Source organism: Purpureocillium lilacinum, assembly GCF_023168085.1.
Source record: "Purpureocillium lilacinum CBS 284.36 DNA, scaffold_4, whole genome shotgun sequence".
NCBI lineage: Eukaryota > Fungi > Ascomycota > Sordariomycetes > Hypocreales > Ophiocordycipitaceae > Purpureocillium > Purpureocillium lilacinum.
The window spans coordinates 1,788,136-1,813,754 of record NW_027072114.1 but is presented as its reverse complement, the minus strand read 5'-3'; the positions used below and the strand labels follow the sequence as shown (position 1 = coordinate 1,813,754).

Genomic DNA, 25,619 nt, shown 5'->3' with positions numbered 1-25,619 from the left:
GCTTGTCAATCAAACAGGGTGGGAGGACAGCGATCCCGTCAAACACATTACTCGAGACGTCGTCGACGATGAGGGGCCGTGACTCGTGGGGCCGTCAGTCCCAAGTCGTGCCTGTGCCGTGCCTGGAGCGCGTGCATGCATGCATATTGCAGTGCAGGCGCCATTTCCGCGAGCATCCCCGAGCGAGCTGCTGCAGGGGTCGTTCGGGCAGTGTCCGGGAGCGAGGCAGATGTTGGAGATGTGGTCGCGAACATGTCGCGTGATGGCACTGGTGATGGCCGGGTGGTCAAATGGCACGGTTCGGGCAGTCATCGCGTGGCGGAGAGGGTTGGAGTGGGTGCAGCACACTGAGGGAGCAGGCGCGCCCGTTTGGCTCAGCTGGACGGGGTACGAAGTACCTTGGTTGTTATCCGCCAGACGGCATCCCGGAGCCGTGCCGCACCTAGCGATCAGGTTCCGGGTACTTGGTTCGTTGCGCACCCGGTCGGCGCCTTGACAGCGAACCTGGAAGGCTGCCAGCGCGCTCTGGAACTGGAAGCTTCGCGTCGCACGAGTGTCACCTTCAAGTCGCTCTCCCCGGCGCCAGGCCAGCAGACGCGCAGTGGGCTGGACTAATATGGGCAAGGCCCGACCCAAGTGCACGGTAATACTAGTATGCGGACGGCCGTCGCCAGCAAGCAAGCCCACAGTGTGCACGACGCGGGTCGGGACGCAGGCTCGCAGGCTCGCATGCACCGCCGCCGCCGAGGGCGCCGCCGGTCTGGATCTGAATCAATCGGCTTCGTCCCTCGCTGACACAAACAGGCAGTTGTCGATTCATCCATTGGGCAATGGCATGCAGCCGCCAGGACCATCAATCAGCCGAGCATCGATTCCTAAGCTGCCCGTGCAGGTATCTCTGTCTGTCCCCCCCCCCCCCCCCCTCTTCGCTCTCATAGCGCAAACGAAACCCACCAGTATGTGGAAGAACAAGGAACCCCCGTAACGTCCTTTGCGCGCACCCGTTGGCGGCTGCATAACAAAACAAAGCAAAACCCTGACCCGCCAGATCCCGTGCCAAGCAAACTGAACAAATATTGGTGGTGTGTGATTCCGGAACGCCCGTGATAGCCTCTCTCCGTAGTGCCCGTCAGGCAACCTTGCGTCCTGATGCCCCCCGCCGTGGTATCAGACATCCCCGCACACAGAACCTGTGCGTCCATGTTCCGACGCCGTCCGACTCGACAGCGCCGGGGTGACCCTCCGTGTGGCGCAGGCCAGATGGCTACCCGTGTCACATCCCCGAGGACGCCCAGACCGACGCGTTGCCGTCGTCAGTCTCCGTCGTGTCCCCCGTTCCTCCGACGCCGACTCCCGCCATGTGCTGCACGCTGCGGTCGTCTCCCTACATGACCTGCGACGCCAGCAGGCGCGATTCCACGTCGTCCATGCCCAGGCCGTCCATGCGCGCGCCCTCCATGCCCTGCAGCCGGCCTTCCATGGCCTGGAAGCGAGGCTCGTAGGAGCCGGCGCGCGCCTCGAGGTTCTCCATGCGCTTCTCGATGTGGTCTAGTCTCTGCTCTATCCGCATGAAGCTCTGCGCCATATCGTGGCTCAGCCGGTCGAGCTTGTTTGTGAAAGATCGGATCGTGGTCGCGAGTGGCGCGTTCTCCTGCCCGGGCGTCCCGGACGGCACGCGCGGCTCGTGGTTATGGCGCGGCTCCTGGAGCGCAAACCGCCATTGATTCCCCAGCTGGACCTCGCAGACGGCCTTGGCGCGAAACGGGCAGTCGATCTTGCGCGTCGAGGGGTTGCGCTTCTTGGCGGTGCTGTTGTACTTGACGCCGCCGCGATCGCAGACGAGGTCGTAGCGGGTCGGCTTGCCGTCGCGGTAGTTGGAAGCACGCAACTTGACAATGCCGTACCCTTGGTCCTTGGCGACGCGCTGCACCGACGCCATGAGGTCCTCAAAGGTCCGGAAGATGCCCTCGGGCGGCGGCAACAACGCGGGTGGAGGCGTGTTCGGCATCGTGGAGACGCGGCAGAGTGCCGGCGGAGCTTGAGCGGGCGGGCGCGGAAGGCAACGTCGTTGTCGACGGACAGGCAGGGAGCTGCGAAGGGGAGAGTGCGGCGGCTGATGAGGAGAGTTCAGAGACAAGGAGTCCCCTCCGATATATAAATCGGAACGGCAGGCCGAGGGAACTGCCGCGACTTGACTTGCGATGGGTGTTGGTCCCGGTCCGATGCACCAAATGAGCGAGGCTGGGCTGTAAGGATTTTCCAATCCGCACTGTCGACAAGTTAAGGTTTGGTGTTGATCCGGTCCGAGTGACGAGAGCCAATTACAGGCCGCGCTGCGCCAAGCAGCCGGGGGTTATAGCGCTAACGCGCCTGGAGTCAGCGGGCTCAGGGCCTCCAGGGCTCGCCCGGGGGCTGACGTCTCGGGCTCACCTCAGCGACATTGGAACCCCAAGGGTTCGGGTCCGGAAATCGCGGCGGCACGATCGCCGGCCGTGTTTGTCCTGAACCCCGGGAACAACTGCAGGTTGTTCGTGTGACGTAAACGCAGATGTATGGGCCATGCGCGCCTCGACGGCCCAAGCTCTTGGTGACCACTCGAGCCGGACGTCCCCAGCAAGAGAAGCAGGTCACGAGTTGCTCGCGTCTGTGATTGCGAGCGGTCAGGCACGCAACACGTGACCAGTGCCTCCCTAGGTTTCTGGGTGAACGGTCCCCGCGCTGATGTTTGCTCTCTCGCGTGTCATCATCACCCAAGAGCCTGGCATTTCGGATTTCTGTCAATGTCGCTTCATCGCGGGTGTGATTAACGTGCGCGATGTTCCTTCACCCACGTACCTGTTGCGCAGCTCTGCTTCACCACTATTTAACTGCAGCGCTAGCCTAGCAGATATAAACTGCTGGCGTCGCACTGTCACCTGCTCCAGAGTCCAGGCCAGCTCCTCCCCCTGTCCAAGGCACTCCATTCTTCTGCCCCACATTGCCGTGGCATCCCCGTCTCACCCTTCCGGTCGGCAGCCCAGCCCCATCCCCGACTGTTGGTGTGGCGCGTCTGGTCTTGTCTCCACGACACATTCACGGCACTTCAGCGGACATACTTGTACTCGGCATTTTGCTATCTCGCCGCGTCCAGACGCTCGGCAGCGTCGTCGCCGTTCGATATGAACAACAAGTCCGCGGCCGAGAATTCGGCGGCCACTGGCTCACAGGCCGTGGATGAAACTCAGCTGAAGGAGGCGATGCAGCGCCTCAAGCTCCTTCACATCAAGGTGCGTCCGAACCACGGCTCCGCGCTTCTCATCAGCCCGCGACAAGAAATAGACTGACCGCGCTGCTCACTGAAGTCGCGACTGCTGCGCGATACCATCCCCAGGATGATAGAACCCCTAGTTCAGAAGCAGCCATCACGTAAACATCCCTTCGGCCCCTCTCTTCCTTATCCCGTCAAGCAGACCTCACAGTCGGCTAACCCTGAGATCGCATAGCCGACGCCATGTTCAGCTCGTTTGTCAAGGCCGCAACCGATGCTCAAACAGAAGTCAAAGAGTTTGCCGATCTCATGAGAGACGAAGAGAGCAAGAAGGCGCTGGCCATGGCGGACAAGAGCCGAGAAGAAAATCCATTTGGCATAAAGCCATGGGCGCATAAGGACCACCCAGATTGGTTCGACATGGACAAGAACTGAGAATTCCGCCTTTGTCGGCTATCAACATGTCAACACTAACAAGTCGCTTGGCATCGGGCAGAGGGAGCATAAAGGCTCCCAGGTTTGATGCAGGATCGACATGACATGAGGAGTTTTTGGCATTGCTGGTTTTTTTTGGCCTTCGGGTCTACCTAGATTCCCCGGTATGAATGATATGCATAATGTCCTTTCGCAGACCTCGCATCTGCCTGTTCAGGCGCACTCGGCCTTGGTGCTTGGAGTTATGAAGTCGAGCGCCATACGCCATGTGAACTTTCTTTCTTTGGAGTTCATCCGTTCTAGATTTGTGTGCTGGTGGTCACTTGCGAAGAGCACGGTGCGCCATGCGAGTCGGCATGGACGCCTGCAATGGTCTAATCCCACTCAGGGCCAAAGCGACCGGCATGGATTTGCCATGCCTCGCGCACTTAAGTCCGTTGCCGTGCCTTAATACGTAGAAATTCTGTATTTCCCTTCCATGGACGATATCGTTCGACTGCTGGCCTGCCAACATATGGCATTTGTAGCCTTCATGCGCACATAGACGACCAGAAACAAAGGACAATTTCTGATGCTTGATCACAGCCAGCATCTGCAGACAGCGAGCCACTGCAACTCTGCTGGCGGTTTGCCGCCACTCGCCGGACCCCATAAGACCCGTTGAGTGAGGATCCAGTCACGTGACTCAAATCGTGGGTCCGTCCTTGCTTGCCCCGCTGTGATTCGCCGGGTTAGCGGGCACAATCCGTCCTTCCACCCACACAAATTTTCCCCCAAATCTCGAAATTCGTCGTTTCGTTCCTGGTTGAGATCCTCATCGCACACTCGCAGCACGACCGCAACAATGGTGTCCCAACGAGTTACCTACCGCCGCCGCAACCCGTGAGTGCCCTTCGAATACTCTACATCTCGATCCGATCGCACTCGAACTCCCTCGCACGCATTTTTGGCGACACCATGGGCTGACCCGGACTCTTTAGCTACAACACTCGATCCAACCGGACCCGAGTCGTCAAGACTCCCGGTGGCGAGCTCCGTCTGCTGCACATCAAGAAGCGCGGCACTGTTCCCAAGTGCGGCGACTGCGGCTCCAAGCTCTCTGGCGTAAGTGGCCCTTCGAGTCGACTTTCCGACAATTGGCAATCCGCGACAGCGAATGGTTCTCGAGATGGACATGGCTAGGCTTCGACAAGGCGGATTCCCTGTTCAACACGCAGCGCAACGGCAATCATGGTCTGAGGGACATTATTCCGTGCGGCCGCGACGAGGACACGCTGTCGTGGTTGCCCCAGTTTGGGAGTCAAGTTTTGCACACGGAGAGACTGACCCTTCATGACACAGATCCCCGCTCTCCGACCCCGCGAGTACTCCCAGATCTCCAAGCCCCAGAAGACCGTCCAGCGCGCCTACGGTGGCTCGAGATGCGGTGGCTGCGTCCGTGACCGCATCGTCCGCGCCTTCCTTATCGAGGAGCAGAAGATCGTCAAGAAGGTGCTGAAGGAGCAGGAGCAGAGCCAGAAGAAGAAATAAGCACCTTTCGACCATGGGTTTGGGCTTTCTGCGCGGACGGCAAGGAACTTCGAGGGGATTGGTTCATTGCTTTGGTGTTCATAAGGGCAAAGGGACTGCATGATACATCCGGGGACTGGCCGGAGAGGCCGGCCTCCTGCTGTCTTTAGGACTGCGACCTCCTCTTGGTGGTTTTAAATGAGACAAAACATCAAGCTGGCACGATCAGACGGGCTTTGCCATGCGGTGTGCGCGAACGAAGTGTGCGGGCTGCACGGTCAGAGATGAACCGGGTCCATAACTCGCCGGGACCAAAGCAGGGAACGACAATGAATGGCTTCAGCAGTGATCCCTGATAATACTCACATGGGTGTTTGTAGGACACTGGCCTCAGGACGTGCGCGAGTCCCCTCTTGGCCCCGTGATTCGGGTCGTCGAAATTGGGCGTTGGCGCATGACGTGTAGAGGAAGCTCAATTGCCCCGACCTAAATTTTTGAGTGGCCACGCCAGCCCCTCCACTGTCAACCCCCATCCGTCGCCGTCGTGAACCCTGGAGAACCGCGCCCGATCGAGATGCCCATACGATAATAATACGCTGTGCTTCCCCTCATCATGCACAGCTTTGCACGACATTGCGGCGGCCCGCGCGGGCTGTTCGCTGCGACAGCGCGGACACAGCTGTTCGTTTCGCCACGGCTGGCGATTCCAGCGGCAACGGCAATGCCATTGCCGTCACCGCGATCCCACCGGCTGCCCGCCCTCTCGTCGCGCCCCTTCCACACGACTGCCCCGTCGCGGCGGTCACGCAGGGACGTCCCGAAGGAGCCTCCGCCGACCGATCTGAACGAGCTCAACGTCCTCGGAAACACGCCGGCGCCGTCGACGTCGGTGGACGTGTGCACATATGACGGCTTCGGCCTAAACAGCGGGGTGACTATCACGGGCGGCAACGGGGCGCTGCTCGTCAATGGCGAGGCCTTTGAGTGGCGGCCGTGGGAGGTCAAGGGGGTCATGGAAGTGTCCAACAAAAAGGGCCAGTTCGAGCTGCCCAAGGAGGCCTTTGGACTGTTTGACATGTTGTGGCCACGGCCAGGTATGTGCCAACATCACCCCTTCCATCGGTTCGAAGGCAAGCCAACCCTATCTGCACGAGTAAACTAACTTGATTGTCAAGACTTGCTGGTCATTGGCGTGGGCAAGAGCAACATGCCCTTGAGCCCGCAGACGAGGCAACACATTGCCGAGCTGGGCATGAGAGTGGAGGTGCTGGACACCAGAAACGCGGCCGCCCAGTTCAACTTGCTGGCGACGGAGCGAGGCGTCTCCGAGGTGGCCGCGGCATTGATACCCATTGGGTGGAAGGAGGGCTTGGGCGCCGTATGAGCCCGCGTCTCGGCACGCGTGTCTCGAGTTATGTATAGTATGATAAGCCAGCTCATGGATGCAACTGTATGATATCTACGGCGGGGCGGGCAAACTTCCAGGCTGTGAGTCGGGTGAACGCTCTGGTCGATTCATGGGAGAAACTCTCGACAATGTAGGCGTGGCTACTGAGGGTGTGAATACTAAATGGACTCCGTATGCTTACCTGAACTCTCTGTCCAGCTCGCCATGTTTCACACATGAGGGCCTCCCCAGTGTATAATGTCAGCGGCCTCAGCAACAACACAACCCGTGCGGAGCGACATACGACACAAAATGTGACGGAAAAACTCGAATACCCAAAGAAAGCAAAGCAAGCCACTGAATTGAAACCATTGCGCGGCGCGATCGGCATCGCAGCGCATGGCAAACGAGCAATGGCCAGCTCACCTCACGGCGCGAGCGCGGCACAGGGTAGGTAGGTTACACCACGTGGCGCCAGCGTTGACAGGCGGGTGGACGGACGGGCAGCGGGCCAGCCTGGGGGGGCCTGTCAAGCCTGTGACGTGACGGTCCGGCGAGCGAGCTGGGGGGCGGTCCATGCTCCATGCACCATGACGATTGGCTGGCTCGTGGCGGACAGGGGGACAAAATTGCGACGACTGTGAGTTGACGTCGGCAAAGCAGGAACTTGGAACCCTCACCTCCATCACCCTCACGTCCCTCGAGTCTCGCACGAACACACGTACAGTACGCCGTGGTGCGCCATACGTGGAACCTGCTGAACCGCCAGCTCGCTTCGCTCCGTCTCACCCTGCCAGCCGCCAGCCGCATCGGCGTGCGTCGCCGCCTGTTTGACACGTCTGTCGCGCCTCCCAGCAGCGCCGACAATAATTATTTATTACCTGCAGCAGCTCACCGTCGCGCACACCTGCCTCGCTTCACCACCTCGCCCGCTCAACTCATGACATGAGTTCCGCACCGCCAGCAAACACCTTCTGTGGCTGCTCAGTCGGTCGTCTCGCCCGTTGATACCCAAACCGAGATCCACCTGGCAGCTGCGCTTTCCTTCTCCCAACTGAGCGAGCCCTGTTATCCTCCTACCTCCCGCCTGCCCAAAGACTGTCTAGGCTGGCAAGGAAGGCGGAAACCGCGAGGCGGAAACCGATTATACGACTCGGGAATTGAAGTCCGCCCTTGAGCATCCGTTGCCGGTCGACGGCGTCCCCCCTCGCGTTACGCCTCTTGTCTCACTTGCTACCTTGCCGAGACGAGCATCTCTACAGTCGCAGCGCCTAGCTCTTGTAGCACCTACTTCTTATATATGGCGAGCATAGAACACGCCCGAATCCGTCGCAGCCATGACGGGCGTTCGTGACTCACCATCGACCACTACGGCTGACCGGCCGCCGGTCGCTAATTCTACCGATCCCGTGGAAACCGATCCAGCACTCCTTCGGGACAACTCCCAGCTCAGAACCTACAGGACGAGCCGCTTTGAGTATCCGGACATCCGCGTCTTCTTCCGCCAGCACGCCAAAGCCAAGGAACTTCCCGCTTCGCTGCCCCTCATCGTGTGCATTCCTGGCCTTGGTGGCTCTGTTGCGCAGTTCCACCCGCTTCTGAGCAGCCTCGTGGACCTGGCCCCGTGCCTGGCAGTTGACTTCCCCGGTGGCGGCCGCTCCGGCTACTCTGTCACGTCATGGGACGCTTACACGCCGGCGGCTCTGGGCGAGCTGCTCGAGCTTATTATTGAGGATTATCGTGACAGCGAGGCGGGCCAGAGCGTGGTACTCATCGGTCACAGCATGGGCACCACTTTATCGGCTTGGCTCGCAAATCGGCGCGTCTCTCACGCAACTGCACTGTCGGATCACGTCGTTGGTCTCGTCGCAATCTGTCCCATGTCTGGACCGTGGAACGAGGCCAGGTCCATGATGTTCCGGTGCCTGCTCTGGGTACCGGGCTGGTTGTTTTCGCTGTGGCGAGCCTGGGATAACCGGGGTGGACCAGAGAGTCCCAGTGTCACCCGCTTTGTGGGCAAGGAAGCCGAGCCAGACCTCAAGATCTTGCAGCATCGCTTCAACCAGCAGAGCCGAACACCTGTTTTCAGGCGCATGGCCTATGGCGCGCTCCCCGTATATCGCGACGGGGAACCCGATGGTGGCCTTCCGGGACTGGACATCTGGGCTGGCTTGGACATTCCCGTCTACCTGATCGCTGGCGAAAAGGACCACTTGACCCCTCCAACTGAGGTGGGCAAGATAGCCGAGGCCCTGGGCTCCGCCGCCAAGGGGGTCCCGGAAACTGCTGACGATGAGTCTGACGTCCAGGGCCCGGAGGCTGCAGCACCAGTGAGCATGTCGATGAGGCCCCGCGATCATGTCCCCAACAGCCCTGCGGAGAACGATCATTACCCCCGGCAGAGTGTTGACGGCAATGAGTACGCTGGTGACGATGCGCATGACGATGTATCGACGCCTGTCGACTCCGATATGTCGGGCGACGACAAGGCGTCTGTGCCGCTCCCTCCCCAGCCAACCCACCCCAAGAAGTCGGTGCAATCCATTGTCATTCCAGCGCCGGCGAACCACGCCCTGCTCTACATGCCGCGATCTGCGCGCGCACTGGCCGGCCTCATCTCAGACTTCTTGGCGACCAAGATCACAGGTCGGCTGTCTCTTGCCTGGCAGCTGCAGTATCTCTCACGGGAGGGCAAGTGGGACGTGAAGAACCTCAACAAGTGGAAATCGGTGGCGCCAGTGTCGCACGCCATCGGCCCTGAGGGTAAACCGGTTTTCAGAGCCATGAAGACGCTGCGGGAGGCGGATGACGTGCATTGCCCAAAGGAATTCGTGGACAAGTGGTCGTCGATCATCAAGGACGTTATCGACATCTCCAAAGATCAACCAGTCTACGACCCGCGCGGCCTGGAGCGGGGTGGTGTGCATTATCACAAGTTCCCGACGGTATCAAAGATACCGCCCGAGGGTCATGAAGTCGAGGCCTTCACCCGGCTCGTGGACAAGCTGCGCGAGAGCCAGAAGGCTCGTGCCGTCGCGGAAGCGTGGGACGAGCCGGACAAGTGCGTCATTGGCGTGCATTGCCATTACGGCTTCAATCGCACTGGGTACTTTATCGTCTGTTACCTGGTGGAGCGGTGTGGCTTCTCGTTGCCGGACGCTATCGAGGCGTTCGCTAAGGCGCGGCCGAATGGCATCCGCCACTCCCACTTCTTGGATCGGCTTTTCGTGCGGTATAACATCGACCGCGCGCAAGAGTGAAAAGGGAAAGCGGATGCGGATCAACTTGTGTGCGTAAGCGGAAATGTTTGGGATGAAGCGAGCTGCGTTCGAGGCTCGGTTTTGCCTGAACCGCTAGTCATTCTAGGGGACTAGGCTGGGAGCGCGAGCAATTGGTATGGCGTTTTATAGGACAGGTTTAGAAGGCGCAACTTGTTGCCAAGGCTGGATGCTATTCATTCAATGGGCGACCAATGGATGCAGGGCTGGTATGCTTTTCAGCAGACTTGGCTGTGTACTAGTGAATTCTTGAGATACCATAGCGTGAGGGATTGAACTCTCGAGGTCATGTCTCTATACGATGCCGTATTCGATGCCATGTCTGTTCGCAATCCCAGATTGCAAGATCCGGGGAAACCACCCAAGAATCATACCAAGTGCCCCAAGGATAAAGAGTAGATCAAAAGATCCGAGGTATACGCTTCAAATGCAACATTCAACAATAGCATGAGATCTCTACTGCATACCCTCGTATTCGTGGTAGCTGCTCTTCCACTGCAACGCCGCCTCGTCGGCTCCAGCAGCCGCAACGCGGGGCCGGGCTGTCTTCTCGCGCAGCTCCTTGGTGATGGTATCAACGTCGACGCCGAGGTAGTGGCTGAGGAACTTGCCCACGTCCGTGTTCTCGACGTTGCCGCGGATCCTGTCGGCCTCGGGCCCACCGGAGCTGTAGACGTTGACGTCGACGGCCGTGTGCCCGTGCGTGCTCCAGCCGACGTGCGCGCGAAGGGAGATGACGGCGGCGAAGTTGTTGGTGGCGCCCTCGGGGTCCGCGGCGAGGAGGGAGAGCTCCTCGTCGGTTGCGTCGGTTACGCCGAGCCCGGGAATGACGAGCTCGTTGTTGATCCACGCCTTGAGATCGGGCTGCGAGAGGGGCGTAGACTGCTTCGAGACGTGGTCCTGGAGCTTGTGCGCGAGCCTCTCGCACGATGCCGAGGCCTTGGCGAGGGCCTCAGGATACCAGTTATACACAGGGAGGTGGCCAGGCTCTTGCAGCGCTGTGGCGAGGCCACCTGTCTCGTGGTCGCTGGTGGCAACAAGGACGGTCTCCGTATCAGTGTCGCCGATGAAGTCCAGGACGGCCTTGAAGGCCTTGTCGTACTCGAGGACCTCCCGGACCTGGGCGGCAGGGTCGTTGATGTGTCCAGCGTGGTCGATGCGGCTGCCCTCGATCATGAGGAAGAAACCCTTGTCGCTGCCGGACGTGGCCCGCTCGAGGGCGCGCAGCGCGGTCTTGGCCATCTCGCTGAGGCTGGGGTAGACGTCGTTCATGTTCTTCCTGTCTAGCTCGAATGGGATGTCGGATGAGGCAAAGAGTCCTAGGAGGGGGAGATGCGCCTTGTCACCGCCCTTGAGCTTATCGAAGCCGTCGCGGCTGTCGGTGTAGGTCCAACCATACTTGTCCTGCGCCAGCTTGATGACATCGACATCGTCGGCGCGGCAGCTCCCGTCGGTGCCATTGGGCAGGAAGTGGCACCGGCCGCCGCCCAGCATGAGATCGACTGACCGCCCCAGCACACCATGGCCAACTTCTTGGAGGGCGATGTCGTCCTGCATCTGGCGGAGAAGGACATGGCTGGCGAAGCAGGCGGGAGTTGCGTCCGTAATGTCCGTCGTGACCACCAGGCCGGTCATGTAGCCGGCTCTCTTGGCGGCCTCAAGCACGGAGCCGCATGGCTCGTAGTCTGACAGGACGGAAATGGCACCGTTGTAGCTCTTCTTGCCGCAGGAGAAGGCGGTGGCGCCGGCGGCGCTGTCGGTGACGAGGGAGTTGCTGGAGCGCGTGCGGCTGGACCCCCAGAAGTGCTTGTCGAGGACGAGGGTGTCGTTCTCGGGCAGGCCATCGACGTGCTGGCGGAAGCTCCGAGTAAGAGCAAGAGAGGCCGGGCCCATGCCGTCGGAGACCATGAAGACGAGGTTGCGCTTGTCGGAGCGACTCGGGGCGCGGGAGGTTTGCTGGTTGTGCTGGGCCCAGACGGCTATGACGATGACGGCGGCAGTTGCGACGAGGGCCCAGACAAAGATGCCAGCCTCGCGCAGGCGCGACCAGCGGCGCCTCTTGTCGATGTCGCTGCCGCTACCGCTACCGCCGCCGTCGCTATCATGCTCGGCGCGGTTGGAGGCTTGGGCCTCACCCTCGTTGGAGAGGAGGGGGCTCTGCTCGGAGACCTGCGATGTCTGTGGTTAGCTGACTGCTCTGCTTGCCTTTGGTGGAGAGAGAGAGAGAGCCCGCGGATGCGGAGCACTTTGAGGTTGACAAAAGCATACCATTGTGAGTATTGTGTCCTGCCTGCCGACCGACAACTCCCAAGGCCGTGGAGCTGGTGTTGACGGAGCTGTTTGGCGGAGGGGGATGCCAAACGGCAGCGATGGCGGGAGCGGTACTGAGGAAGGCGTGCCGACGACGATGGATGGATGTAGATGGCTGGATGTGGAGTGGAGGGGAATGGAAAGGGTGGGTGGGTGAGTTGAGGTTGCACGCGACGGGCTTGACAGGGACTCGATCGGGCCTGCGTCACCTGGACGGGAAGGGTGCTTATGCAGGCAGGCAGCCCCCCCAAAGCGCCCGTAGCTCCACTGGAAGGGTCCGCTGAGGCCTGCTGTGCCTTGAGGTGCTTCCCCGCAGTGGGCCACCTGGGCAGTCACCTGCCTTCCCGCCAGCCCCCAGGCAGCCACACCGCACGGCACGGGATCCATGGATTGCTTCCAGGTTCCCTTGCAGGTTGATCTCGGCGCCCCGCTCCTTCCATCACCTCCTGATGAACCGGCCAAAGATCGCCAATCCGATTCAATCCATCTGCCGACGCGCGGCGACACTCAGCAACCCCCTGGACGATGTCGTTGAAGGTTGCTGCCATGTCCGCAACAGCTGCTGAGCAGAGATGTCGTCGCCGTGGAGAGAGCGTCATCCGACTCCATGAGCGATGTCTGCGTGTAAGTGCTGCGGCGGCCCGTCTCACATAAGAAGTGCATCACGTCGCCACGCTATCATTGCTACAACATTATGGCCCACTAGGTACACTGCATCCCTTGCCGCTCTCATCGTACGCATCCATACGCACATAATATGATGTATCCATCTGTGGCAGTGGTTCTTCACGTCAAGTACCGGAAATTGCGATGCGCGTCTCCCTCGTTCGTCACGTCGACCTCGACGTTGGGGTCCACGGGGCCGTACATCAAGTCCCTGCGCCGGTTCTCCCTGCTGAGCGCAAAGCTCATACACAGCGAGCAGACGAGGATGACGCCCGTCAGCCCGCAGCCGATGGCGCATCCCTTTGTATAAAAGGGCCTGTCCATGGTCTCGTTAGCCTCGACTATTGACCATGGCCGTGGAATCCAGGTCACTTACGCATCGCTCTCGGGAAACACAACACTGCTGATAAACGACGAGCACTGGCCGATGGTCAGGAATATGGCGAGGCCGGCGCCCTTCTTGGAGTCGCCGCCCTGGTTGTTCAGGACCCATGTGACGTTGATGCACAGCGCCGGGAACACGCCGCACGCCGCCAGCCAGACACCCGCGTACCGCGTCCCGGCCCGGGCATCGTCCTGCACCGCGGCCAGCAGCCCGTAGCCGACGACGCCCAGCGCAGACGTCCCGGCGACGATGAGGCCTCGCCGTCCGAATCTGTCCGAGGCGTACGAAGCCGCCACGCACACCAGGAACGCCGCAAAATACGCTGGCGCCGTCAGCCCCTGCGCCTTGACCGAGTCGTAGCCCAGGTCCTTGACGATGCTCGGCAGAAAGTTGGAGAGCGCCGAGAAGGAGTAGTTGGCGCAAAAGTGGATGAGCGCGTGCACGTAGTTCTTGTAGTCGGAGAAGCCTGCCACGACCTGCTTCCACTTGACACCACCCTTGGCGGTCGAGTCCTTGAGCTGCAGCCTCTGGACGGCGAGCACCTTGTCTTCTTTAGACAGGAACGGGGCCGTCGACGGAGAGTCTATGAGGAGGAAATACGCGACAGGGGCGAAGAGTACCGTCAAGGAACCCTCTGGCGTCGAGCAGTCAGCGCCGTCGAACCAACTTGGCTCTCCCAGGCAAGCATCTTCCACTCACCTATGATAAACAACAGGCGCCAGGGTGCGAGAGAGCCGCGAATCTGCGTGATGCCGTACGCCAGGCTCGACGCAAAGGTGTTGGCGAGCGGCGACATGCCGACGAGAAGCGACATGCGGAAGCCGAGCTCCTTGCGCCGGTACAGCATCGAGAGGAAGTAGGGCGCTCCCGCCCCAAACGTTGCCTCGAAGACACCGAGGAAGCCCCTGGCGACGACGAGATGGGCCATGTTGCGCGCGGCACCCGAGCTCATGGCCGCGGCGCCCCAGCAGAGGCAGAGGACAGACACGTAGACGTGGGCGGGGAAGAACTTCCAGAACATGGTGGTCCACTCGAAGGCGACGTAGCAGACGTAGAAGGCGTTGAGCACCCACGCCCACTGCGACGAGTCGAGCCCCAGGTCGCGCTTCGCACCGGCCGTCTTTGCGTTGCCGATGTTGCCGCGGTCGAGGTACGACAGGACGTAGAGGCAGCAGACGAGCGGGAGGACTCGCCGGTCGAGCTAGACGCATGGGGAACATGAGCCGTTGGGACGTGCGAAACGGTGATGGAGGAGAAGGATGAGAGGGAACAGGGAAACGTCACGGGGCTTTCAAGTGCTTCTGCACTCGTACAATCGTACGTACCAGTCGGCGAATGCGCCGGTTCGCCTCCTCAGACACGCTCGCGGGCGCGGCAGCATCATCTTCACTGACGATTACCACTCCCGCGCCGGCCTCGGCATCGCCGTCGTCGACAATGGCCGCCTTGTCCTCGGCCGTCTTCCTCCCACGGCCCGACATATCGCTGCGCATAACTGCAAAAGAGTCTTCTATACCCTCGCCGTTGTCGTTTTCGTCGCCAGCGGCGCCGTCGTCATTACCCTCGGTGGCAGACAACAACCAGGGAGGAGAGGCCATAGCACTGCGTGTGTGGTGAGCGACCCCGACCAGCTATTTAACCTTAACTCGACGCCCACACGCATGCAACCTCGGCCACGAGAGAGAGGGCGATGAGTGAGACACAAGAGCGACAAGACTGGCTCCTCCGTCCCCCCTGTTGGGTCAACGCGCGGTGGTCAGTCAGCGACATGTCGGTGTGGGCGCCGAGTCTAAAAAACGCGCCGGGGTCTGGGACTGGGAGGCTGGGACTCTGGGAGGGCGCCCGGCCCGCGATGCAGATGCAGAGGCGCGACTGAAGGTTAACCGAGTTGCAGTCCCGGGCGGCTTAGACGTTGAGCATACGTACGTACTGCTCTTACGTAGCACAAGTTGCTGAGTGTGTGCCTTTACGAGCTCGCGAAATGGGCAAATGCCCAGCCAACACGCCATGTATATATATAGCATAGAATCTCGATAGACAACGGACCGTTAGGGGCAAATTCAGTTCAAGCTTTGTATAAGTCACTGGATTGAAACAATAGCCTTCGCTGATGCAGAAAAGAGGTCTTCAAACACATGCAGAGGAGCACCACAACCGGAGGCGCATCCCTCATCATATCCTCCCCCTCCAGCCCTGTCCCGCCTTGCGCATCTTGGTCACCTTTGCCGCAACCAGGAAGCCGCAGCCCACGGCGATGGAGCTCCCCGCGAAGGCCCGGGCGCCCGTGTACCCGCCGGGCCCGTTGATGATGGCGCCGGCGATGGGCGGGCCCGTCAGCACGGCGAAGCTGACAATGGTGAAGACCATGCCCATGCGGACGCCGAGCTTGCGCAGGTCCGTCGTCAGGAAGGACAGCGCCGCGGGGAACAGGCTCTGGATGCCGGCGGCGGCGATGCCGTAGAAGACGACCCACGCGTACATGCCCGCGGGCGTGTCGATGGCGACCCAGCAGAAGACGAGGGCCGACGCCACGATGGACGTCGGGATGAAGACGTTGACCGCCCCGACGTGGTCCGCCACGTAGTTGGGCACCAGCCGGCCGACCGTGCCGATGCCGTTGAGCAGAAGCAGCAGGTTGAGCGAGTCCGGGTACGACATGGGCGGGCGCAGCGCCTCGCGCGAGAAGGCGGCCACATAGAAGAAGGCAAAGTACACGCCCCAGAAGTTCTGTGCGCCGGCACCGTCGTTGGTCAGTCAGGACAGTCACTCACTCACCCGGACACGCAGGAGCCGTCAAAGGGGTTCACTCACAAAGAAGGCACCCGCCGCGTAAAAGGTGTACTCGAGCTCGCCAAACGCCGACCACTCGACCAGCGGCCCTGCCCGGCGCGGCTTGATGCGCGGCCGCGCGAGCAGGTTGGCGACGACCATGGTGGCCAGCTGGACGAAGCCAATGGCCCGCACCGTCCACGGGAAGCCGACCTGCGGCAGCAGCTGGCGCACCATGCTGGGGAAGACGAGGCCGCCGGTGGCGCTCCCGCAGGCGGCGACGCCCAGGGCCAGGGCCCGCCGGCGCAGGAAGTAGGTCGACAGGACGGCCAGGGTCGGGCAGAAGAGGCAGCCGTGCGCGATGCCGAGGCAGAGGCCCTGCGCCAGGAGGAACTGCCAGTACGTGGTGCACGCCGAGATGGTGAAGATGCCGACGGCGAGGAGGGCCGTGCCCGTCAGGAAGACGAGCCGGAAGTAGCCCGCGTCGACCAGGCGGCCCGTCAGCGTGCCGACGAAGAAGAGGAGGAAGACGTTGAGCGACCCGATCCACGAGACGTCGCTCGGCGGCCGCTGGAGGAGCTCCGTGTAGTAGGTTTGGAACGTGCCGAAGGAGTTGACCCAGCCCCTGGATACACGCACCGTTAGAATGACTGCTCAATGGGATGGGAAAGGCACGCTGCTCACTCACCAGGTGTTAAAGATGACAATGTGCCCGACGAGGCCTACCGCCGGTCAGTATTCTCGGCCGTAGCTCGCATCGCCGGCACGACCTACACTGCGTCCACGCCAGCCAGCCCCCGTCCGGGGGCGGCCCGGGATCATAGCTAGATTTGGACGTGACCCGACTCAAGACTCTGTCGAGGACGCTTGGGTGCTCCTCCCCAATGACCTCTTCCACCTCGACCTCGTCCTCGTCCCCCGCCTCTCCATCGCCCTCTGAGGAGGAGCTGCGGCTGCTGTGAAGTGACGCTAGGCCACGCCCGCGGCCGCTGGAGGCTCTGCTGCCCCGGCGCGCGATGCCGTCGCGCTTTGTGGTCTTTGCGTCGTCATCATCATCGACGCTGTATTCCTTGGTCTCATCCAGATGGTGGTTGCGGGGCGGTGCCGTTTCGGTCGGCAACGGCTGCTTCTCCAAGTCGCCCGCCTCGCTGCTTGACGAGGCGGCCATGTCCGGCGATCCAGGGCGGCGGCGGTGAGAGCCGACGAGAGGTCTCCAGCTGTGCAGCAAACGACGGCGACAAAAACCGAGGACACGGCGACAACTGCTGCCCGTTTCTCCTTGGATGGAGCAAGGTTTAGTTGCAAGTGTCACACTCCAGCCGTGAACAAGGACCCTCGACACTCCAGCCGACCAAAGGGCGAACGAACCGGTCCTGTGTTGACTCTTGCCTCTTGTCCCCCCCAGGATTCAATTGCCGATTCTTTCGGGGGTGGAACTCCGCTCTTGTCGAGCACTAAGCTTAGTCGACTTGGCGCGCGCGCCCTCACTTGTGCTTGGAGATGGTCCGTTCCGGAGACGGCTACGTACTTTGTTGTGCTTCGTTGGAGCTTCCGTGTATAGTAGAGTTCAACGAGGGCCTGAGGCTTGGGGGGCGACGTCGTACTCAAAGTCGTCCGCGCTGTGCCTCGTTTTTCCCAAGTAAATCATCGGGGGCCGAACGGACCGCAAAGAAAAGAAGAAACCCAAGAAGACGAGAAACCCAACCACAGGCAAAATGCAAATGGTCCAGCTCGTCTTGTTGCGCAGAGGGCGCACGGTGGAGTTTCCGGACACGATCCGTTATTCCCGATGGAGCCGTCGAGCCAACGAGCGCCAACCAGCAAACGGCTTAAGCAAATACCCGCTGCGATCTCGGCGACAGAGAGCCCGTCTGTGGATGTATGTGTGTGTCAAGCCCTCGGATTCCAGAAGGAAACACCAGCCCTGCCAGGCCATACCTGGTCGAGCGCGCCCTCCCCCCCTTCATGTGGCCCCCACCCCCTCCGATCGGGAGTCGGCTTTATTCCATACCACACCAGATACACAACCCCGGAACCACGACACCAACTTTGACCGCGGGAGGCGGTCCTCGACGACAAATCTCGACTCCAAACAAACACACGCCCAAGATTGATCTGCCATGCTGTGCTCTGCTGTGCTGTGCTCTGCGGTGCTCTGCTGTCCTGCCTGTCCTGAAACCGAATTCCATTTCCCTCTTCCGACTCCTGGTAAATGCCGGCTTTGCCAAAGTGCCTACACTCTCCCCACCAATGCAAGAGATCCACCGTGGGATGCTTATCAAGTTACCCATCTTTCCAATGTCCTACAAATAGCACGCGACGTGTTGCCTGCCTTCTACATGACCCGCCCAACAAACTCGTAGCCATCGGCTTGGCTCCCAGACAAGCCATGCCCTGGCCGTTTCGGCAGCACGCCCTCAACACCCCGATGCCCATCTGTCGTCCAAACATTACATGACAACCTGTGCCACTATCGTCAGTTGTGCTGCACCACCAGACACGCGGGGTTTCACCGTCTGGATTCGGTGGGCCAATACTTACGCAGTCGCCCTCCTGCTTCCCTTGCGGGATGCCCATGTCCTCGAATGTTGCCGGGCCCTTGGCCGGCGGCGGCTTCGCCGGTGCTGTTGCCGATGGATGGAGACCTGGGCTGGGTAGGCCCTGACCAGGTCCTGGCGGAGCGCTTCCAACCCGGCCCGCACCCGGCCGGGGAGAATTGGACCCTCCCTGACCGAGCCCTGTCGGCACTCTTGGTGGCCGTTGGCCATCCTGAGGGAGGGAGCTCAGCCGCTCAGGTCGACCAGTGGCACCGGGAACTCTGGAGAAGCGCTCGTGGCCTTGAGGCGGGATACGAGGGTCGTGGTGCGGCGGCGGCGCCTCAGATATGGGTCGAGACGACGTCCGAGGGCCGTAGTCGCGTCCGGGTTCTGCCGCCGCCGGCGGATAGGGGGCCTGGCCACCGCCGTAGGGCTGCCTCGGCGGCTGCTTCTGAAGTCTGTTGCCGCCAGGGCCGCCGCCTGGATAAGGCGCCGCGCTCGCCGGCCGGCCCTGGAGATCCTCAGGCGTAGGATATGGCCGACCGCTCGGGTTGGGGCCGGGGCTCGGCTGGCGATAGGCTCCGGGCCCGCCTGGCGCATCGTAGCCAGCCGATGCGAAGCGGCCTCGCGACGACGGCGGCTGCGCCAGCGGCTGGAGACTTCCCGTACTTTGAGATCCTGGCATCGGCCGAGGCCCTGCTGCTTGCGTGTTGACACCGAATGCGCTCATCGGTCGATCGGCCGGCGGTCCCTGAGAAGGGTTTATAGCTGGGTTGTAATGGGAATTCGGATAGCCGCGCACATCGTCCTCCGGATACGGAGCTGTGGACCGAGGCCGCATCACATTAAGCGGTGCAGGCCGTTCATCATCGGGATACGGCGCAGTCGAATGAGGCCGCACCGGCTGCGGCGCGGCCGAGTCCAGCCTGATGTTGAAGGCTGGCTGTCGCTCCGAGCCAACCACCGAGGCACGCGACGGGTCCGGGAATGTCGCATGCTCCGATACAATCGTCGGCTTGATACCTGGCGAGGGTTGAGGGGACGGCCCTGTCGAGGATGGATTCACCGCAGTCATCGGTGGATATCCAGGTCCTTCGGCGGCGGTGGGAGTTCCGCTGCCCTCGTCCAAGGTGGGCATCTGCTGCGGCTGCTTGAACCGCTCCGGACGCCTGCCCCGCTGGGATCCATGCTGAGACTTGATGCGAGTAAGCGTCGTTGTCTCGTGATCCTGCTTGGAGAGACTCTTGTCCTGGCTGAGCGAGTCAAGGCGACCGACGGCGTCCTTGTTGCCGTGATCAGCGGCAAGCTGATACCACCGGCGCGCCTCCGAGACGCTCTTGTTGACGTGGATTCCGATCTCGTAATAGTAGCCCATGGCGAACTCGCCAGTCGGGAGCTTGGCCGCAGCGGCTTCCTGGGCATACGAGAAAGCTAGCTCCTCGTTCTTCTTGAAGACGCCCTCGTACCCAAACAGGAACCAGCGGCTGACTCCGAGAGCCGCCTCCGGGAGTCCTTGCTTGGCTGCCAGCCCGTAGTAGTGGAGGGAATAGGACGGGTTGAACTCGCAGCCAAGTTGGCAGAGCTCATATGCCTGGCCCATTTTCAGCTGGGCCTTGGCGAAGCCCAAGTATGCCGCCTTTTCAATGTACATCTTGGCGGTTTCCAGGTTGTACGGGAGCAGTCCATCGGGCACGGCAATGTCGGGGAGGTCGCGGCCGACCAGCATGCCATATACGTACGACCCCTGCGGCGCGTCCTCATCGGAAGAGTCGGCGGCCTGCTGGATGCGTTCCAGGCCCCGAGGGTAGTCCTTGGTCTCGCCATGCTGACCGAGCAAACTCATCATGCCCATGCGGTACATGGCCGCAGAGTCCTTGAGGCTCATGCCCCGGTAGTAGTGCTCCTTGGCCTTGGACATGTCGTTTGATTGCTCAAAGAGCATGCCCATGCGGTACTCGGAGCGTGCGTTGCCCAGCTCCGCGGCCCGCTTGTAGCCACTGTAGGCTTCGCGTTTGTCGATGCGGTGGCCAAACTTGCCGAATTCGAGCCACTTGGACCGGATGTAGAGGGCGTCTGGGTGCTCCTGGCGTGCCAGATAGCTGATGATGTTGACGGCGTCCATGCGGAGCTCGTGCTCGATTCGTGGGGTCGATGATCGGGCCTTCTCGGGAGGATCGCGGGCGGCCGCTTCCATGGCGACCTCTGCCCAGGTGAGGACATCGCGGGCCCAGCTTATCTGCATCGTGACATTTTGCGAGTGAAGCACATGCTTGCGCGCATTCCACAAAATCTCTTCCTTGGCATCGTCGGCCGGCGGGACATTGTCCCCCGCGACCTTGGGGAAGGGCGAAAACGAGGGCGCATCCCACCCCATGCTGTCGAGCTTCTGGGCCCGCGTGTCGCTGTTTTGATATGCCCTGATGTCGCTCTCGGCGGTCGGGGCGGCAGCGGCTCCGGGCAGGGGCCGTGGGGGCTCGCGATCGCCGTGCAAATCGGCTCCGGAGTCGCTTTGTCGTTCCGATTCTCTAGCTTCGAGCTCCAGACGCTGGAGGTCGTCTTGCATGTTCTGAGGGACTTGAGGGGTTACCCTGGAAAACGGATACAGCGACAAAGTCGTCAGCGACAGAGCCCCACCAAGCAGTAACAACGCGACGCAAAGCCAAGTCTCAGGCGTGCCACCGGCGGGCGTCGTCGAGTACTAGGGCGTGGGGGCGCCCGTGTGAGAACTTGGAGCAACGTGCAACTGACCTTTGCGGAGATGGCGCGACGACCTCGGGCAGGTAGTAGTCGTCGATGCCGCCGGGCACAAAGGTCGCACCAAACTGAGGCATGTCGGTGGACAGAGTGAGCAACGGTCGGGTTCGGGTGGTGCCTGTGAGTGCTGCGGGCCGGGGGCCGTCAGCTGAGGGGAGCTCGCCCGACTTGGGCCGTCAGGGGGGGCTGCAGAAGACGCGGCGAAGGTCGTGCGTGCGCGCCCAGGACCGTCGCCCGTTGTCCCGTCCGTCAAACAGGGCAGGGCCGCGCACGGCAGCGCAGGGCAACGCAGGGCAACGCAGGTCAGAGCGGTGGTGACGGCCGCTAGTTGCGGCAGTGCAGCGGGCCTCGCGCGGCCGAAGGAACGACGGCGAGAGGAAGCGGGGAACGCGGAACTGCGGGCAACCAGAGAGAGACGCGGGCGGAAGCGCGGGTGCGCGGGGGGAATCGAACGAGCGAGCGAGACGAGGCGAGACGAGACGAGAGGAGGGTCTCGGGGACAGCAAAAGGAGTGTGCGTTGGAAACAGAGGTGAGTCGCGACGCCGTCCCGCTGGTCGGTTTATTAAGGTAGAGGTAAGGGTGGTGTGGGTGGCGATGCTGGCCAGGACGGGAGTCGGGAGCGTTCCTCTAGCCCTTTCCCCCCCGCCAGCGGCAGTCCCTCCAGCGGCGGCTCCAGGCCCTACTTGTATGGGCACCTGGCACTGGGCAGCGCCGCCTTGGAGGAGAGGGTGGGCGGTGGTGCTCACTGCTGGTGGTGGTGGTGGTGGTGGTGGTGTGGGGCGGGCCAGCGGCTTGCCTGCTGATGAGATGGAGGCCAACGTCAGATCCACCACCACCGGGCTGGCTCTCGCCCAGGTCGCAGCGGATGGTTGCGGGTGCGGGTGCGAGGCTATTTTAGGGACCGTGCAAGCAACATGGCCTGCACCGCGCGGCGAAGCATGCCCACCATGGGTGGCGTCCAGGTTGCTCGTTGCGAAGGAGATGATGAGCTGCGCTGCAGCCCCCGGCCAGACCGACAGTGTGGATGACAGGGGGCGGGACGGGACAAGTAGTACCGCCTGTGAGGCTTGCATCGTGAATGGAAGCCCTGCTGTGCAATCGCTGCGCCGGTGGAGGTTGCCGCCTGTGTTGGAGACACTGGCTGACGGGCCGGCTCACCAAAATGCTCTTCGGAATAGGGGGCGGGGCAGGCAGTCGACGGCTTTGACGTTGATGCCCGCCGCCGAGAGCCTCATCCAGGCAGCGCAGAGAACGGGTGCGATGACATGCGTCGTGGCTTGGTCACTGACGGCAGCCCAACGCGCGTGGCGGAGGGCCCGGGGGTCGCAGCCTCCGTCTGATGAGGTGGTTGGCGAGGTCGGGTAGGTCCCGTCGGTGCCCGGTGCTAGCAGCAGGTAGGTACCTGTAATAAGCCAGCCAGCCTTGGTGGCCAACTTAATGGGCACCCGCGGGGTTCATCAGAGGGCCGCCCGGGGGCGCGTCAGCCTGCGCCGGCCCCCTGAAGCCGCCTGCGCTGCGATCCAATGGACGGGAGGCTTGGGAGGTACTCCGCAGTGCTGGCCCCTCAATAGGTGTGCTGTAATAAGGTCCCGACGGGTGCTATTCCGTTGATTGTGCGCGGCGCCGGCTTGAGCCGTGGTGGCAGCACCGGCGTCAAATTTGGCGCCTGTCGTGCCCTCCAGAAAGGCCAGTGTCGTCGGGACTCGGGTGACGACAACGGCCTCGCATAAAGTAAATACCCCAAGTGGCCCCGAAACCGTTGCAGCGGCTCGCGCGACGTTCGAAACGCTGGGTACGCAGGGCGGCGGCTATGACGCAGTCGATGCATCCGCGCGGGTAAAGGTACAAAGCAAGGTACCTCATCGCGCATGCAGGCGGCCGCTTGTCCTGCAGACCCGAGAAGAACGCCCCAAGGGTCCGGACGTCTGCCAGGTCCAGTCCGCTCGGCCTGGAGCATGTCGGCCGCGGCAGTTGTTGCGGATGGCCTGATGACGCGAGGCGTGGGCTGCGCAGGTTGTTCGCTGGCCGCCCACCTCGTCTTCCCTCATCTGGACCGGCGGCATCTTCGCGTGCGTGTGGATTTTGTTCCCGTTCCCGTTGCCGTTCCCAATCCCCTCTAGCTGCCGGCGCGTATGCTTCCTCGTCGCGTCGGGCCTCGTCCGCCGGCGTCTCCTGCAGCGACCTCGAGTGTGACGGGGCAGGGGAAAAGGGGGAGCTGTGTCACTTACACGACGGCGCCCCGCCCTGCTCGCGACCGCAGCTCGTCATCCTTGCGATGCGGCGTGCGCGAGGGCGGCGACTTTGGAATTCTCGATGATTGGTATAATTTTCCTTGTCACGCCCAGGATCCGAGGCCGAGGCCCGGTGGCCGGTGTTCGGGGCGAGGATGCGGTGGTGGCGATGGTGTCACTGCTGCTGTTGCGGTGCGTGCGTTCCGGCCGCGACGTGCTCCCACGATGCGGGACAAGGCAGGCCAGGATGTCGACATGCCCATACGACACTGCTGCGGGCTCGGATGCGTTGCTGATGCACAGGGCACAGGACCGGCGAGGAAACGCTCAACAGGCCCGCGATTTTAAGTTGGGACGCGTGAAAGTTGACTCTCGTGGCCATGTGCCTCACGAGATCAGCGCCCAGTGCACAGTGTCTCGGTCAACGCAAGACGTGTGACGCAAGGCGGACGAAGATGCCGAGGACCTCGTGGCGGGAGCAAGGGCTTCGCTTTAAAGTCTATCGCCCATGGCCAACGGACGGCGACAGCTCCTGCCACGGGACCTGGCCAACCCGCCATGCCGCCATGCCGCTGCCGGCTCTCGTCGACTTCGGTTGAAGCCGTCGGAGGGCAGAAATGCGCCTGTCTTACACGCGCTACCCGTTGTGGCGCCGGCTTGGCCCTGCGCTTGACCTTCGACTGCATCAAGCGACGCTTGGCGCCTGAGGGACAGGCTGTCTCCAGGTCCCAGGGCGCTTCGCATCCCGAAGCGAGCGAGGCATGCACATCAGCCGCCGTCGCGTGTTCGTCGTGTCTGTCGAACCAACGACGCCGAGGCGGCCTGGACTCAATCGATTTTCCTTACCGCACGTGTATGAACTCTGCCGTGCGATAGTAAGGCCCCGGAGCCTGAACCGCTACGCGGGCGCTCGATTCCCCGTATTTTCTTTCTAGCAGACAAGCTCTTTGTCGCGCGTCTAGTACAATGTAGCAGGCTGTGGTTTGCGAGCAATGCTCGCTGGAAACACCTTGGGCAAAGAGAGCCTTGCGAGTCCGTTGGCGGATGGGAATGGAGACGCTTGCCCCCCCCCCCCCCCCCCCCCCCCCCCCCGGGTCCACCAACGGCCAGCCACTGGTGTGCTCGGGCCTGAAGCCAGCTGCTAAAATTGGTACCGCGGCAGCAAAAGGGCGACGTTGGTGGGCGCCGGCGATGCTGAACCCAGCAGCTGGCAGTTGATCTAATCTCCCCCGTGTGTGGACTACTTGCCGCGGAGCCTAGCCGCGCGTGAGATGACCCGACTGCGGGTATGGTGGACCGGGCATGCCATCTGCTCTGGGAGGAGGTCGCTGGAGCTTTGTGCGGAGTGCCAGATGGTTGCGCCGCGGCAATCACTTCCTTTGGACAACAGGGTCGGCTGCAAGCAAAACAGCGGAACCTCAGTTCCAAGACCCGAGTCACTGAAGTGGGCGTGGAACAGTGGGTGCAGGAGCGAGATGTAACCCAAAGTGCGAAGCTTCCCGTTTCGTCCCATCTGTCTGCATCGGGCACCGATTGGGACATGACGGATGGAAGGAACGATCCCGACGGTCACATCGCTAAACTCAAGCCACGCCAACGACGCGAGGCTGTCCGCCTGCTGGCAGCGCTGTTCGATTCAGCCTCGCCGATTTTCCTCTTGCCCAGTCTCCCAATCTTGGCGGCCTAATGCCCCGTGGTCTGGCAGCAAAGCTGTCCCACCTTTGCGCCAGATGGTGGGCTAATTTGACACTGTCTGTGACTGCGTGACCATTGTCTCGGACGTGAATGCGACGCCAGCCATTTCTTCGACAAACCGGCGGCTCTGCAAAGGGTGGCGGAGACAGGCATGCGCAAAGTCCTGAGTTAGTGGCGCTGGAGCTGCCAGCGTTCGGTAAGAACGCAAGATGCATGCAATTGACAGTGATGCCTGAGCAGAGAGAACCCCGTGAGGATGTGTTTGGATCAGAACATTGTGTTGCCATGGCTTTGTCCCGAATGCCATGGCATCGAGCATACAGAAGTATATGTCCCCCATGATCCCTGACTTTCACTTGTCTGCATGTGGCGGCAGGAGCGCCAGGCTGCTACACAAGCAATTGATGGTTTCGGG

General features: G+C 61.8%; 9 protein-coding genes across 9 annotated transcripts; 4 read left to right on the top strand and 5 right to left on the bottom strand.

The window, feature by feature from the left end:
- Nucleotides 1-1,384: 1,384 nt before the first annotated feature.
- On the bottom strand, nt 1,385-2,008 carry PLICBS_005736 (uncharacterized protein; the record flags this gene model as incomplete). Its single annotated transcript, XM_018319430.1, has 1 exon — nt 1,385-2,008. One exon carries the CDS (start codon nt 2,006-2,008, stop codon nt 1,385-1,387), a length of 624 nt encoding a protein of 207 aa, XP_018181904.1.
- A 1,150-nt stretch (nt 2,009-3,158) lies between these two features.
- On the top strand, nt 3,159-3,682 carry PLICBS_005735 (uncharacterized protein; the record flags this gene model as incomplete). The annotated part of the gene is made up of 2 exons (XM_065600793.1): nt 3,159-3,270; nt 3,483-3,682. The coding sequence occupies 2 exons, from the start codon at nt 3,159-3,161 to the stop codon at nt 3,680-3,682; spliced, it is 312 nt and encodes a 103-aa protein (XP_065456865.1).
- Nucleotides 3,683-4,526: 844 nt separating this feature from the next.
- On the top strand, nt 4,527-5,212 carry PLICBS_005734 (60S ribosomal protein eL34; the record flags this gene model as incomplete). Its single annotated transcript, XM_018319428.1, has 3 exons — nt 4,527-4,564; nt 4,663-4,786; nt 5,024-5,212. 3 exons carry the CDS (start codon nt 4,527-4,529, stop codon nt 5,210-5,212), a joined length of 351 nt encoding a protein of 116 aa, XP_018181902.1.
- Nucleotides 5,213-5,912: 700 nt separating this feature from the next.
- PLICBS_005733 (uncharacterized protein) lies at nt 5,913-6,575 on the top strand (the record flags this gene model as incomplete). The annotated part of the gene is made up of 2 exons (XM_018319427.2): nt 5,913-6,285; nt 6,367-6,575. 2 exons carry the CDS (start codon nt 5,913-5,915, stop codon nt 6,573-6,575), a joined length of 582 nt encoding a protein of 193 aa, XP_018181901.2.
- A 1,340-nt stretch (nt 6,576-7,915) lies between these two features.
- Nucleotides 7,916-9,838, top strand: PLICBS_005732 (uncharacterized protein; the record flags this gene model as incomplete). The annotated part of the gene is made up of 1 exon (XM_018319426.2): nt 7,916-9,838. The coding sequence occupies one exon, from the start codon at nt 7,916-7,918 to the stop codon at nt 9,836-9,838; it is 1,923 nt and encodes a 640-aa protein (XP_018181900.2).
- Nucleotides 9,839-10,312: 474 nt separating this feature from the next.
- PLICBS_005731 (uncharacterized protein) lies at nt 10,313-12,127 on the bottom strand (the record flags this gene model as incomplete). The annotated part of the gene is made up of 2 exons (XM_018319425.2): nt 10,313-12,025; nt 12,125-12,127. 2 exons carry the CDS (start codon nt 12,125-12,127, stop codon nt 10,313-10,315), a joined length of 1,716 nt encoding a protein of 571 aa, XP_018181899.1.
- Nucleotides 12,128-12,952: 825 nt separating this feature from the next.
- On the bottom strand, nt 12,953-14,698 carry PLICBS_005730 (uncharacterized protein; the record flags this gene model as incomplete). Its single annotated transcript, XM_018319424.2, has 4 exons — nt 12,953-13,148; nt 13,209-13,851; nt 13,917-14,418; nt 14,543-14,698. 4 exons carry the CDS (start codon nt 14,696-14,698, stop codon nt 12,953-12,955), a joined length of 1,497 nt encoding a protein of 498 aa, XP_018181898.2.
- Nucleotides 14,699-15,389: 691 nt separating this feature from the next.
- Nucleotides 15,390-17,154, bottom strand: PLICBS_005729 (uncharacterized protein; the record flags this gene model as incomplete). The annotated part of the gene is made up of 4 exons (XM_065600792.1): nt 15,390-15,944; nt 16,029-16,611; nt 16,675-16,708; nt 16,761-17,154. The coding sequence occupies 4 exons, from the start codon at nt 17,152-17,154 to the stop codon at nt 15,390-15,392; spliced, it is 1,566 nt and encodes a 521-aa protein (XP_065456864.1).
- Nucleotides 17,155-18,436: 1,282 nt separating this feature from the next.
- Nucleotides 18,437-21,354, bottom strand: PLICBS_005728 (uncharacterized protein; the record flags this gene model as incomplete). Its single annotated transcript, XM_018319422.2, has 3 exons — nt 18,437-18,448; nt 18,528-21,111; nt 21,272-21,354. The coding sequence occupies 3 exons, from the start codon at nt 21,352-21,354 to the stop codon at nt 18,437-18,439; spliced, it is 2,679 nt and encodes an 892-aa protein (XP_018181896.2).
- Between the last annotated feature and the right edge of the window lie 4,265 nt (nt 21,355-25,619).